The sequence below is a fragment of the Lacerta agilis genome, chromosome 9 (assembly GCF_009819535.1).
Source record: "Lacerta agilis isolate rLacAgi1 chromosome 9, rLacAgi1.pri, whole genome shotgun sequence".
Taxonomy (NCBI): Eukaryota; Metazoa; Chordata; class Lepidosauria; order Squamata; family Lacertidae; genus Lacerta; species Lacerta agilis.
In genome coordinates, this window is record NC_046320.1 from 15703768 (window position 1) to 15718841 (window position 15074).

General features: G+C 37.0%; 1 protein-coding gene across 5 annotated transcripts in view; it reads right to left on the reverse strand.

Annotated features, from left to right (window-relative positions):
* Window positions 1-15074, reverse strand: part of ATP8A1 (ATPase phospholipid transporting 8A1) — a 70240-nt gene that overhangs the window by 36074 nt on the left and 19092 nt on the right. For 2 of the 5 annotated variants that reach the window (XM_033161003.1, XM_033161001.1), the window contains exons 5-12: window positions 14414-14459; window positions 13415-13455; window positions 9734-9807; window positions 6562-6631; window positions 4741-4868; window positions 3316-3427; window positions 2366-2531; window positions 1590-1717 (exon numbers count right to left, since the gene is read on the reverse strand). In XM_033161003.1, the coding sequence (XP_033016894.1) occupies window positions 1590-1717; window positions 2366-2531; window positions 3316-3427; window positions 4741-4868; window positions 6562-6631; window positions 9734-9807; window positions 13415-13455; window positions 14414-14459 (765 nt within the window). Of the gene's footprint in view, window positions 1-1589; window positions 1718-2365; window positions 2532-3315; window positions 3428-4740; window positions 4869-6561; window positions 6632-9733; window positions 9808-11901; window positions 11976-13414; window positions 13456-14413; window positions 14460-15074 lie in introns of all 5 variants that reach the window. The other 3 variants (XM_033161004.1, XM_033161002.1, XM_033161005.1) reach the window with 2 other exon arrangements.

Below are 15074 nucleotides of genomic sequence, written 5' to 3' on the forward strand. Positions count from 1 at the left end.
AAAGTCCCCCATGATATTCTTGCAAGGAAGCTGGTAAAATGTGGGTTGAATGAGGCAACTGTTAGGTGGATTTGTAGCTGGTTGACTGACCAACCCAAAGAGTACTCATCAAAGGTTCCTCATAGTCCTGGAAAAAAGGTGACTAGTGGGGTGCCGCAGGGTTTTGTCCTGGGCCCGTTGTTGTTTAATGTCTTTATAAATGACTTGGATGAAGGAATTGAGGGCATGCTCATCAAATTTGCAGATGACACCAAACTGGGAGGAGTAGCTAATGCCACAGAAGACAGAATCAGAATTCAAAATGACCTTAACAGATTGGAGAACTGGGTGCAAGCTAACAAAATGAATTTCAAAAGGAACAAATGTAAGGTTCTGCACTTAGGCAGGAAGAACCAGATACAGAAATATAGGGGGGGGGGGCGATTTGCCAGTAGCACATGTGGAAAGGATCTATGGGTCTTGGTGGACCACAAGCTTTACATGGAGCTGGGTATGTTTAGCCCAGAAAAGAGGAGATATGATAACCATCTTCAAATATCTTAAGGGCTGTCACATGGAGGAAGGAGCATGTTTGTTTTCTTCTGCTCTGGAGGGTAAGACTCAAACCAACGGCTTCAAGATACAAGAAAAGAGTCCCTGAGTGCCAAAGTTAGATCTCTGGATCCCTTGTTAACCCCCCCCCCCTTCAAGTGACGTACTGTCTTGCTCAATTAGAAACTGCTTTGAACCTCCATTCTGTTTAGAAAGGCAAATCCAAACACCCTTGGGCATGTGAAAGTAGCTGCATGTTTATTTGGATCTAAGTCTTATTTTAGATGCAGTATATTGCACAGTGTTATTCACTTATTAGCTGTGCTCAGCATATAAGGGCTGTTCACAAGTCTCCTGCCCATCTCCCACACTGCATATAGCAAATGAAGGAGGAAGTGGAACTGCCCCTGCTGGCCCCACCCCTGACATCATCTGCCCCTGACACCATCATGTTCCCAGGTATGCCACCAAACTTTGTGGGTTTAGTTGAATGCTGGCATATAGCTCTTACCAACATACCACTCAATGAACAAATGTTGGGGCCAGGGACGAGTTGAGGGCAGGGGGAGGGCACAGTTTTCCTTCCACACGTTCAGTATATGTGTGGAGGCTTTATCTGAATGCCATTACTACAGTATTGCACTTGTTTCTGAAGTTTCTATGGGCAAAATAAAATCTCACAGGTGGACCCTGGGGCAGCATCCACTCCCTTTGCACAAAATGCATAATCTGGCCTCAGATTCCATATTAGTATGGTGTAAAAGGTGGTACTAGAACTATGCAAGTTCCTGTAGGCTGCAACCTCAGCAAACTGATTCACAATGCTGGGCTGAAAGGGATTTCAACAATCCATAGAATTTAAAGTCTATGAAATTATATATGAAAAGGTGCATGATGATGCAAACTTTAAACTTTATAAAAACATTTAATCTTGTAATTAAGTTTGCATTACCTTTAATAAAACCTACCTTTTATAACAAAGATAAGACACATATAACATTTATTATTGAAAGCACTTATCAAAACTCTGCAAATAGCACAAAAATGCTCGTATTTACCCAGTTTATGAAATATGCTTGAATAAATTTAACCACTTCTAGTGTAACTAACAGGCTGATTGGAATGAGATTGTTGAAAAGAATGATAAAGGTCAGGAAATTCAGTCCAAAATTATTAGCGCCACCATCTGTTTAAAAAAGAAAGATAAAAGAAAGAATACGAATATGTTCATAGCTTAGGAAATTAACAGCAGTATTGCCAAAAGTTCATTTATAAGGTGGCATTTTGAAAGTTTAAGGTTTGAAAATAAAAAAAAAAGATAAACCAAGTTCAACCTGTGGTATCTGTGATCCCAACAAAATTATCCCTGTTATATTCTCTGGGAGGAAATCAGCTCAGGGGTAAAGGGGAAGAGACAAACTGCCTCAGGGACCCACATGGCTGCCCAGCAATATTCCCTAAGGTTAGTGTGACAAACAAGGTTGCATCTGGAAGTATTCTCCGAGTCTTCCCTCCAACAGCAAATAGCTTTGGGACACACCTTTCACAAGGACCATGGCATGAGTGTAAAGGAATGAAGCTTCTCCCCCATGCCTGCTGCTTTTTAACCCCAAAGAAACCAGATACATGAAATGTAACCAGACATTTCCCCTATCATAATTTGGTCCTGAACAAAACTTTTCTCTTGTTAATTTCTAGTAGTGAGCCAAGTATATTTTATATACACATTTTGGTGTAAAACCCTTATTTGATATGAACAAAACTGTACCTTAACGATGTAACACATTTAGTTTATTTTATGAATACAAGCTAATTTAACTATCACTGTACTCACAGTTTAAATTGATATACCAGTCCCGCTCCTCATGTTTTTTATTCCATATAGCTGAGCCAATGGAACAAACCAAAGACATTGCAATAAGAATGCAGAACAGAAACAGAATTTGAATATTTGTAATTCTTTCAACATTGGATAGTTTAAGAGGAGGGCTTGTTGAGTTCTGTGGATGGAATAAATAGAGTTCATAAATAAGAGAAGACATATGCATGTGATTCCCCCCCCCCCACTAGATGGTATTGGAAATCAAAGATAATCATATGTATTGCCCATCCCATAAGTGAGATTACCAGTTTTTAAACACACACCATGAAACAACATTTTGCCTAGGCCCTGTACAGTAATTTCTAATGAAGGCATACAAGAACAGAAAAGCAGATTTTTTGCTATGACACACATGAAGTACATTTAACCATTAATTTATACCTAGCAAATCAAGAACTCCTTTCATGTGTTTTAATTAATGCAATTACTGTATTTTTCCGTCTTTGGGATGCCCCCATGTATAAGACACCCCCTATTTTGGGGGACTCCAATTTAAGAAAATGGGGGGAGGAGATCTATCCGTGTATAAGATGCTCCCAAATTGCAGACATTATTTTTTAGAAAAAAACCATAGTCTTATACACAGAAAAATACGGTGTATTTGCCGAATAGGATTGGGGACTAACACTATAAAGTGTACAACATTAGCTTGTGCCACAGTTCTACATATACAACTCCTGTGATTTGTGATGGATTTGTCTTTATTCTGTTGAGCTTCAACAGCACTACACTATAGGCAGTAATTACATTTTAGGTATAACCCTATGCTACAGGACCATGGGCCTTGCTACTTGTGTCTAGATTTCTCATAAATGTACAGTCTGAGGTTGCTACAGGTATTACCCATGAATTAGAACATCCAAACAAAAAAAATAAAGATTATTCATAATTATAAGACAAACCTGCATGAGTTTGGTATCGTGCCCTGTATAGACAACTATACCATGAACCCATTGTGTATTTCTTAGCTGAGCTCCACGCAGAAGAATTTGATCAGGACCCAGTGGAACAGTGCTAAAAATAATCAAATAAACATTAACTTAGGGTGAGTTTTAAGTAAAATACCCACTTGGGGAAATACCAACTAATGTCTATTTTATTTCAATTTCTGACATTATCAACTTGAGATATCACAATATAGTAATGGAAAAATAAGGAGGTAGAAAGAAATTATATGTTCCCTCTCCACAGGTTTGAAAAAGCATTCTACGCTGGGGAATGCTCAGATGAAAAGTTTAAAAAGAAAGACACAATGCACTTCAAGGAATCCACATCTAAGTAACATGCAATTTCATACTGAATTTACTTCTATTATCGGATCATCTTGATTGGAACAAACTATATTTAATGGGGTGGGGAAGTGTGGGCTGCTAGTTGGATGAGGGGAACATCATGCATATCACACACACACACACACACACACACACGAGGCACAAGCAGCTTCATATCCACACTAAACTCTTAGAAGCACAAAGCTGCAGTCTAACTTCCAGTGCAAGGTAAAACCATCTTCCAGTTCTACAAAAACCTACACAACGCAAACCTCTCCAAGCAGAGATCTGCTGCACTGCTGGAAGATGCTAAGTAAAAAACTCTAATCAACATAAGGCAGCCTGCTAGCCAAGAAAAAGATCACAAGGGAAGGCACTGAGTACTGTAAGGGTACTAGCTTGCACCATTTTATCCAACATTCTCTCTCATGGCAAACTTTCACATCCTAGTTTTTGTAAACGGTTTAGAGGTTTTATTATGATCAAGAAGCATATAAAAGCTATGAAACTGAAAAGAGCTGATAAGATGCTCTTCATAGGTGAGACAAGGAAAATAAGCTGGAAAGGAATCTGCCTAGCTTACAATTTCCCAGAATGTGTCTCAGCCTCTCCTAGAATCACTTTTCTTTTTTTAAGTTTGAAACAAAGCACTGAGTTCTGCAGAAAACACCCCCCTCTGTCTCAGGTAGGAAGATAATCTGCAAGGCTGGTGGTTAGTTTATAGCCAGCAAGAAGTAATATTTCAGCCCTGCTTTCCCAGTCCTGAAGGTGGAGCCTAAATGATTTAAGAGAGATCCTTTGGCCAAAGTTTATAAAGGGGAACCAGAATATTTAATTTACTTCAAAGGGTTTGCAATTTAGCTGCATATGGTAAGCAGCTTGTTCTGCATCAAAGCACAAAGCCTTGTGAAGACTGATACCTCTTCTATGTATTCATAAAGTAAACTGTATATACTTGATGTTTGCTTATTATCTGTAATAAAATTCACTTATATCATTTATATTCTCTTCAGGTTTTTAATGGCACAATGAAAAGATACTTAGATGGTTACATACCCATGCTCATCTAATCTGATATTTCCCACAAAGTCATAAAGATGTCTGTTAGGACTTTCACATTCAATTCTTCCTGAAAGTCTCATCAAGCTGTCAATGTCCTTGATATCCGATGTCAATGGCAAACCCTGAATCAACAAATTTTTATGGAACACTATAACAAAATCAATACATGAAACATTCAACACAGCAATATTTGCTTTCTCAGTTTGGGGCAACTTCCTATGTCAACACAGAACAACTGTACTGCCCCACTCACTTGTGTTAGTAGCATGACTAGAGAATGCATGAAGAGCTATATTCGCTGTTATAGCTAACTAAGAAAAACAATGACTTGTCTTTGTTCCTCCAAACCAGGATTACAAATCAACTTCAAAATACTGTTTGCAAACCAGTTTACAATATCTGATATAACAAGAACCTATGCTTTGCTGCAAACAAAAAAGTAAGTTACTGTGGATGCACAGAGTTCATTCCTATAGTATTAATCCACTATTTGCCAGAACAGATGGCTTTCAATCTTATTTTTACTGTTGAAGTGCTCTTGAAATATTAAAATTTAAGTTGCCAGCTATGAAAGTTGTGGCTAAATTGTGGCCGAATAATCTGAACATTGTTACCTTGAATATCTCTTACAGTTTTCAGTAATTTGGCTCAAATGAAAATGTTTTTGGTTTAACAGTGAGTTCTTTAGAGAACACACAGAGTTAAATTCTATTAATACAACGTATTAACGTATTCATACCTACAGGTAGGTAGCCGTGTTGGTCTGCCATAGTCGAAACAAAAAATAAAATAAAAAATTCCTTCCAGTAGCACCTTAAAGATCAACTAAGTAATATGATATGTTACTGAACCAGAGTTGCTCACACTACTATGTTTTCCTACTTGCATTCTGAAAAAAGCTGTCACAAGTGCCAATCTAAATATTCACAAATGGGACTATTTATATGCAAGCATGAGACAATAAGATTCCTTGGACAAACACCAAAACATTCCTAAATTAAACAGTTACAGTAACTATGATAGCTTTCTGGCAACCTTTCCTAATGCTTTTTAAAACACATCTCTCCCCCCACTCCAGCATCAACTTCCCCAGAAATGCTAACCCTAAACCTGGAAATGTAACAAGTTACTTATTTCTTAGAATATGTGTTTATGCATGTGTGCCCTGGAGTTACAATTGCTGGTTCGTGTGACTGTTACTCCTTCTCACACTGATTACTAACAGTGAGTGACACAAATATTGCCATAACAGACTTCTGTTTGCAGGTGTGCTGCTCACTTGCAAAAGCACCAGGACAGCTGGCAAGAGCTTACACCCCAAAACTTCCAAAGACACAAACTTTATATTGAAACCCAACTTCTGCTTAACACACATTTATGTGTTAACCTTTCATTACTAAAATATGAGCAAGTTACAACCCAACTTGCAAAGGAGTGCTATGGTTTAAAATATGGGATTGAAAGTAACAATCCCTTAAAACACTGTCAACAACTGGTGGATACACTATAAGTGTCATATAGCTGGGGGTACATGTGCTGTTCCACAATAAAATTTTCCCAGTCCCAGTTTTTGCAGCATATATAATTGGGAGGGGGGCTGAAATCTGTTCCCCTATTTTGCTCAAATGGAGACAACATGAGCACTTGATACCCAATCATTGGCATTCATGCAGCCCAAAAGAATTGTATGCATACCCCTGGTCCTGAATGGCAGTTTGTTCATATATCTTATCTCCCATTCACTATCCATTAATGACGACAGAAGCAACACTTTATGGCAACATAAACATTTTTAATTGATAGGCAACAACTTACCTGTCGTATTTTTAGATTGGTTTCGCCATCTAAATTTGATGTTTCAATGTAACACATAGCTTGTGGTTCACTTAGAGGGGAGGAAAGATTCATTTTTGTGAGTTGATCACTTTAAAAGTTATATCCATTCTTTAGTATGTTATTTTCAAAAATAAATTATATTTATAATCAGCCATTCACATTTGTAGAACATGATTATCAAAGTATGACCTTTGATACTAATCCGTATAGTGAAGAGTAAGCCACACAAAGTCGATCAGCTGATCATACTGCCTTATACTTTAAGTACAGAAAATATTCCAGAACTTAAGAGATTCTCAGAAAAATATTAAGCAAAGAATGCTAGCCAAATAAACATATTTGACAACATGCTAACACTACAATCTGCAGAATCACATACCACAAAACAATAAAGCACTCTGCAGAGATAGCCAAACTTTTGCACTTTGAATTTATGCAACATGAAGCACATATGGAAAAAAACTGACAGAAGCAGAACCATTATTCCAGATGCAGTCTCATGTTCTTCACTTAAACATCTTAGATTCAACCCTCACAGCCACAGGGAGATCAGAAGCATTTTCTATCTGATTTCAAGCTAACCATACTTCATTATTACATTTGAATTTATGTAAACTCTGGCTAGCTTAAACTGTGATTTGTTTAAACAAATGAGGATCAAACAAGCCAGGTAAATTTAAATGTACAAGAGTTTATCCAATTTGGACAATAAACAATTAAACTCTAGTTAGTTTAGAAGTGGATGCTTCTGATCTTCTCTTTGCAACCATGCCAGAGAAGAAGGGAATGTGGAGTGTGAGTCCAAAACTTGCTTCTGTTTTTTTATGTGGTGTTAAAAGTATGGTTTAACATTGCACCTAAAACAGGATTTTATGTAGACTTGCTATGGTAGCTCTGACAACCTTCCAACTGGAAGCCTGATGGAATTAGTGTGCAGCATGTAGAACGCTCTCCTTTTCAGTTGAAGGCATTATTCTGATAGGCTTTACCAACTGGGTAAATGCATCCTTACCATGAACACCCACTTCTTAGGTTTTTAATCTTTGTTTAAATCTACCTTTTGTTTTGTGTGTTTTTTTAAACTATTTTTAATTATCTAAAGTGTAAATTGCCTTGAGAGGTTGGTTTAGAAGGCAATAAATAAATTAATTGTAGTAGTTGTAGAAGTAAAGGTAAAGTAAAGGTAAAGTAAAGGTTAGGTCCAGTCGCGAACAACTCTGAGGTTGCGGCGCTCATCTCGCTTTACTGACCGAGGGAGCCGGCATACAGCTTCTAGGTCATGTGGCCTGCATGACTAAGCCGCTTCTGGCAAACCAGAGCAGTGCACGGAAACGCCGTTTACCTTCCCGCTGGAGCGGTACCTATTTATCTACTTGCACTCTGACATGCTTTCAAACGGCTAGGTTGGCGGGAGCAGGGAATGAGCAATGGGAGCTCACCCCATCACAGGGATTTGAACCGCCGACCTTCTGATCGGCAAGCCCTAGGCTGTGTGGTTTAGACCACAGTGCCACCTGCGTCCCTAGTAGTAGTAGTAGTAGTAGTAGTAATAATAATAATAATAATAATAATAATAAAGCACACACTGCCTATTCTATGCTTTCAATGTATGCTGAAGACCTTTCAGTTCACCAAGCATTTCCTGACTATTGAGTGTATATTGCTGGGAACTGTGGAAATTGTATTTTATTGTCTTGTCTCCCATTTACTACTATATTTACTATTATTGTATAATTTTACTATGTAGCACACCACTTTGTAGTTCCTAAATGTTAAACGGTTTAGAAGTCTTTTAAAATCAACCAGTTAATAAATAAATACTCTTATTAATCTGATTCTGAAAGACTTAAGCTTCAAATGGCTTGCGGCCCAATTACTTGAATGAACCTATACTAGCCTGGCCGTATCTTAAGCTGCTCCAATGGGGCTCTTCTCTATGTCTCATCATTAAAGGAAGTGAATTATATGGTGACACCAAAGAGGGTCTACTGTGGAATATCCTCTTTAGCAGTGTGATTGGTGCCAATATTTAGTTGAATTACAAAATGCTTCCACATTTCTCAATTTGATATTGAGGTATCTTCTGGCCTTGTTTTCTTTAAGTGTAAATGACTGAACACTGATTAGAATTTAGACTATTTTGCTATACTAATTAGTTGATACATATTTACATTCTGCCGTACTTCATGTGTTTTTGTAAATACAAAGTAAGGCTGTAATCCTATTCACAGAGATGTCTCACGGATGTCAGTGGGCTTACTTCTGAGTTAACATGCATAACATGGGGCTGCATATTTTGTATGGACTTTGAAAACAAGGCAGCAAAACATTAAAAAGAAAGGACACATGCTCCACTCGAGACATTATAGAACTTCTCAGATTGAATCAGACTGAATTTTGATTAGTAGAATCAAAATAAGATGCAATCACAGCACAAAGACTTTCAAAATCTGAAGTATACTAAATACCGTGCAATATTTCTACAAAGAAAAATATGACTACAGTATTTGCTAACTGCATGCAATACAAAATGTGCAACATTTACGTTTGTATTGAGGGTCCATTACAAGAGCTCAAGTATAATAATTGCTAATTTTTGAATGTTATATAATGTTACTGAAAGCAGGTTCTCAAGAATATAAATATGGACATTAGTTAAAACTTTAAATAGAATGTATTTAATGATGTAAAGATTTAACTAATTTCAATACAGGCAGCTGCACATTGAACCATTTCAAAGAAACAGTTTCTTTTATAATATAGCATTAATAAGTATGGTGTAATTACATACGTAACAGGAAGGCAAGAAAAGCAAATTCTGGATGTTCAAATATGCTTGCATTTGTGTTTGTTACTGCAATCCTATGCATGTTAGCTCAGAAGTATTTCCCATTTATATAAATGGGGTATATACCACAGTAAACATGGAAAGGATTGCAGTCTTAATAGTATTTAAGAACTCAAGGTGAAATAGTCCTATTACTTAAGCCCAGGTAAACCTCTCTTGCACTCCTATTTTATACGAATGCTACATTATTTCTAGAATTTAATTTCTGTACACAATTAATATGTAAATGATTGATGGCAGACACACTGCTTTGGCCTATGAGGACCCCCATACACATTAGTTCTGAAACTGGTTCATTCTAACCTTGAAGACAGACTGATGAGATCAGCTGGGAGGTGTTCCCCATTGGTCACTTTCACTATTTCCCCTACTGCAACCTACATATCCCAATTTAAAATTTTTAAAATGATTATAACACAACAAGTAAAGGGCAGGAAATCAAATGGACAAAAGACAAAAAGAGACAAAAAGTTGGAAATTACTATACAAGCATGTTAATAAATGCTTGATGGCTTTTTTTCAAAATCTATTTTAATAGGATCCAGGAAAATATGGTAACAATATGGACATATCAGAATTAAAATATTATTTAATAAATATATATATTTAGGTACAAACTCTAAGGGAAAAACAACAACCCTTAGAATAGTTAAAATGTAAGCATCTGGTTATTTAAGATATGCAGTGGCAAAGTCATGATACTGAAAATTATATTTAGTTATGGGAAAAGGCTATGGATGCTTATGGAGTCACTTCTGGAGGATTCCTTCCTAGATAAAGAATTCCAGTACACTGGATTCATTAACAGCACAGAACCATTACTACTGGAATCCATGGTTCTCCAAGGTTCCCAGATAAATATTCCCATATTTTCTCAAGAAATTAAAATGAACACTAAATGTAAAAATAAAAACTCCTGCTTGATTTCTCTTAAGAATTGATTTTATTTTGAAATTAAAACCTTTTTTAGCAATGGAATAGCACATGAGGAGAATAATAATAATAATGTCAAAGTTCTGGGCATCGGCTTTTTAAAACTGAGCAGGATTCTTATTCAATTAAAGCAAACATGCTTCCAGTTTATAATGGTCCCCAAAGTAGTTATTTCCTCTGCAGCTTTTTTCTTTAAAAATATCCATTCTGCTGGACTGTGAATGGAAGGGTAAAGAAACAAAACAATACATAAAGCAATTCTTCTATTGTATGAGATGTGGGATGTGTACCAGAAGAACCTCGTCTCTATTTATTGGGCTAGTTCTCAAGGCCAATCAATAAAAGTTATCTCCTAGCACCAGCATCAAATGGAACAATGGTGGAACAATGACTATCCACCTACTAATGGATAGTAAATCCAAAATTGATTGTCTGCTAGGCACAATCCGGCACCAGAATTGATTAAAAATAATAATAATAATAATTAAAATCAACAATAAACTGAAACCAGATTAAAACACATGACAGCTTCTACATGTCTGGATAGGCTTGCCTAAACAAAAGTGTTTTTAGCGTATAATAATACAGTGAAGCTGTCTGCCTGATGCCAGTAGCCAAGGAGTTCCAAAGTGTGGGTGGTTGTCCGAGTCTAGACTTCTCCCTTCACTTTCCCTCATACTAGAATTACTGGGATAGGAAAAAATCCAGCAAATGGATGTTCTCACTTCTATCCTGCCAGTGAGAACCCAGCAGGGCTCTGGATGAGGCCTTTGATTCTTTCTCCCCGCACCTTAGAACTGCAGCCCCAAAACACTGAGACTTGTATTTAAAAGAGAACGCCCATTAAGACAGTAAGTCAAGCAAATATGGTAATATATATTGGCCTTACAAGCCAACTCATACTGCAAAGTATAAATAATAGATGCCTCATTTTAACAAAAACAACAACAAAAAACCAAGTAAACATTGTGACAAATTGTTCACTTAACATCTTCAAAAATCTTCTTTTAAGGTTATTAAAAGTTCATATAATGATATGGTCTAATAGATTTTGAAAAAAGTGCATCCTCTAAATATTTGGTCTGGACTTGTAAATAAAGTTGTGCAAGGAAATAAAGATAAACAACCTCCATGATTAAATCTTTCAAATATTAAATATAATATTTGGCATGCTGGTGTTATAAAGAAACTGGATGTTTTTTCATGTGTGAAAACAATCACCTCGGAATACCCCCAATGGCATGCTTTCTAGCCACCTAAATAACTTTAAGTATTAAAATACTTTTTGTGTAAATTGCATCAGACAGATTGGAAGCCTCTGTCCTATAAAGGCTTTTATCCAGTCATAGTAAGTTAATTTTGTTTAGATTGTAAACCAGTAATTTCAGTAATGCAGTATTTCAGTACTTTGAACCAAACTGGGAATAGAGGTAAGAGGCGCTTCTGTTTATTCTTTATTTCCCTGAAGCATTTATAAAGTCAATGCAAGGGTAGAGAAACCAGCCTCTACACCAGAAGCGTTGATGGGTATTCTCTACCTTGATGAGAGTAGTACAGTATCAGCAGGTATATATTCTGTGCCTTTAATTAAAACTATATCTCCAACATCTACCTGAAAGAAAACTAGGATTGGTTAATAATCTGAGACTAACAAACAGCTCTTAATCTTTTTACTATATTTAAATATGTGTTGCCTAATAAAACTGGTAAACTACTTAAAATGGAACTTGCAAAGATGTTCCAAAAATACCAGAGATCCACTACAATAAATTGGAAGTGAAATCTCATCTGTCTTTATTATTTCTATAAGTACTTAACAGATTGGTTTTCCTCTGCATGGCACAGGAGTAAAAAAAAAAAAAAGACCAGGGAGGAGCAAAATGATTACACCTTTGGTCTGTTTAGACTATTGTCTACTTCAACTAGCATTTGTTCTACAAAGCCTCAAACAGATATTATTTCCCAGCAGTAATACCTGGGATTGTTTTAATGCTAGGATTGAATCTGAGACCTTTTGCATGCAAAGCATGTGATCTACTATCACTGAGCTATGGGCCCTTCCAAGCAAAATTACTGTATTGGAGTCCCAGCAGGATAATTATGATAATGGTTAGAAAGATCTTTCCTGGCTTCAGTCAAAGCATATAATGGAGAAAGCCCAGCTGAAACTTCTGAAGGAGAGATCAATCATCTTGTGATTATGTAAACTTGATTAAATAATATTTAGTGAAATTTAAAAAATACATAACCTTTTTAAAATTTTATTCCAGCAGTCCATTTCTTAGTCTTCCCTAAATACATCTTGCAGTCTGGTTACATGACTCATTTAATGGACAACAGAATTGGCTTGTACCAGAATAGTTAAGCAAGTGGGGCAATAAATTCATTATTGTGGTGTTTCATTAGCACAAAGTTGCATTGACACTAAGAGGTAGAGGCCACTTTGACCAACTTTGGAATGAGACAAGGAACTGTTGGAAACTCATTACCTCTCCCAAAGTCCTTTGGTGGCAGAGCAACATTGCAGAAGGGTTTCTTTGAATGCTCACAGTGTTGATTACTACTGCTGTTCCAACACAAGGACTGGGTCCAACTCACAGCACTATGAAAGGCACAAGTTATCTTTTTAAAGAGGCACTGGGATGCTTGTACTAAACTGCCTCTATGTGGAAATGCATGAAAATCTATATATTTCATACAGAAATGGCCTTAAATAAAGAAATAAAATTCATATTTAAAAGTAGCTTTTCTTTTCTACTTTACTTTATTTCCATTGTTGGTGCCTTTCTTTGTGCAGAAGTTGTATTCTGCACGTATCAGAGTTGTTGCACAAGAAGACTGAGATGAAATTCTAAGGTGTTCTTCCATTTGCACAAAAGCTTGTGTAAGCTCCTGCACAAGACTAGAACTTCAAAAAACCTCCCTAGTACTATGCCTAATCTGGTGCCAGAAATTTGTAGAACAGCACTATCAGGTATTTTCCATCACCTCTATTTTTGGATCAAATCCAGTATTTACACTTTTATTCTGAACACTAAACAGATCACATACCTTTTCCCAGTGCACAATTTCCCAAGCTCCATTTCTCAGTACTAAAAAATTAAAAACCAGTGAAAACACAAATGTTGATATTAAATAAAACCAAACTATAGGCATGGTTTAACAAACTGATGTATAAATAGCTACAAAAATGCATCAAAACCATATAAGCCACACTATCAATAAAAGCAGTCCTACTTAACATGCTTATTGAATACAAAATGTTTGTGGTTCACCTGCTTTTATCTTATTTTTGCACAATATTCTCTATTTCAAGAATGAAGCAAAGAACTTACAGAGCAATCCTAAATCACAGATTTGCTGGCTGGAGGGGGTCAGGGTTTTATGGAATTGTCCTGCTGTCAGCAGAGAAAATGCTCCCTGGTGGGTGGGTGATCACGTTTGCTGTAGAGGCCTACATTATGCCCAAGAAAAGCCCTGCAGGCATAGATCTATCATCAGTGGTGTTCCTGCTGGCAATAGCCAGGGTTAGGTCTCAAAGTGGACTTTCTAGGAATGGAACAGGGACCCTTCATTAGAGCAGTGTTTTTCAACCTTTTTTGGGCAAAGGCACACTTGTTTCATGAAAAAAATCACGAGGCACACCACCATTAGAAAATGTTAAAAAATTTAACTCTGTGCCTATATTGACTATATATAAAGTAATTTCCCACGGCACACCAGGCAACATCTCGCGGCACACTAGTGTGCCGCGGAACAGTGGTTGAAAAACACTGCATTAGAGGACACTTCCTGATCTGGCTGGTAGATTTCCCATCATTTCATTCCCTCTCCTTCCCACTTAGGACTGCTTTTATCCACAACCACATTTGAGAAATGACAATTGTGGCTTAAAGTAGTCAACTTTCTAGGTAGAGCACAGTTCATATTATTCATGTATCTATATCTGCTTTTCAAAGTAGTCATAGTAACAATGGAAACCAAATTAATTCATATGACTTCAATTTTTTACACTGTACATTTTTAAAAATTGCTGTGGCATGTCTTTACCTTGAATTTTCTTCTTGTTCACAGCATTATCAGCTTTATGCCTTTTCTGAAACAAATTTGGACAATGTTATAAGCTACTGTACTGAAATATCAGAATGCTGCGCTATTTAGGGGGTGGGGTGGGTAGAAACTAAAAGTGAAAGCCATTCGTTTGTCACACAATGGTTCATCTGCAGCAGCACTGCCACTAGATTCTTGCCCTAAGGGAGGATGGGAAGCAGAAATATAAGCTCTGCAATCACTCTCCACTGCCTAGACAAAGGGCCAAATGCATCCTTCCAGGACAGTGGAGAGTGATTGCAAAGCTTTTATTTCTGCTGCCCATCCTGTCCAGCTGGGAATAAGGTCCTCATTCTGAAAGAAGTTACCCACCACTGGTCTAAAGTATATTCCCTTGATTCCCAACTAACAATCCAATGCAACAATGAAAACCTGATAGTGTAACTTCACACCAACCTACATCTTGTCATCTTCTCCCAGTTGACTGCATAGGCACAACTACACCTGCCCATATCCATCATATTCACACACACACCACAAACAAGGCAGTCAATAGTTACATAATTCTAGCAACCTTTTTGTTTTTTCAGTAGTAGGTTTTGACCCTAGGACAGACGGACACACACACACACACACACCCCACTTATTTCCAAGTAAATAT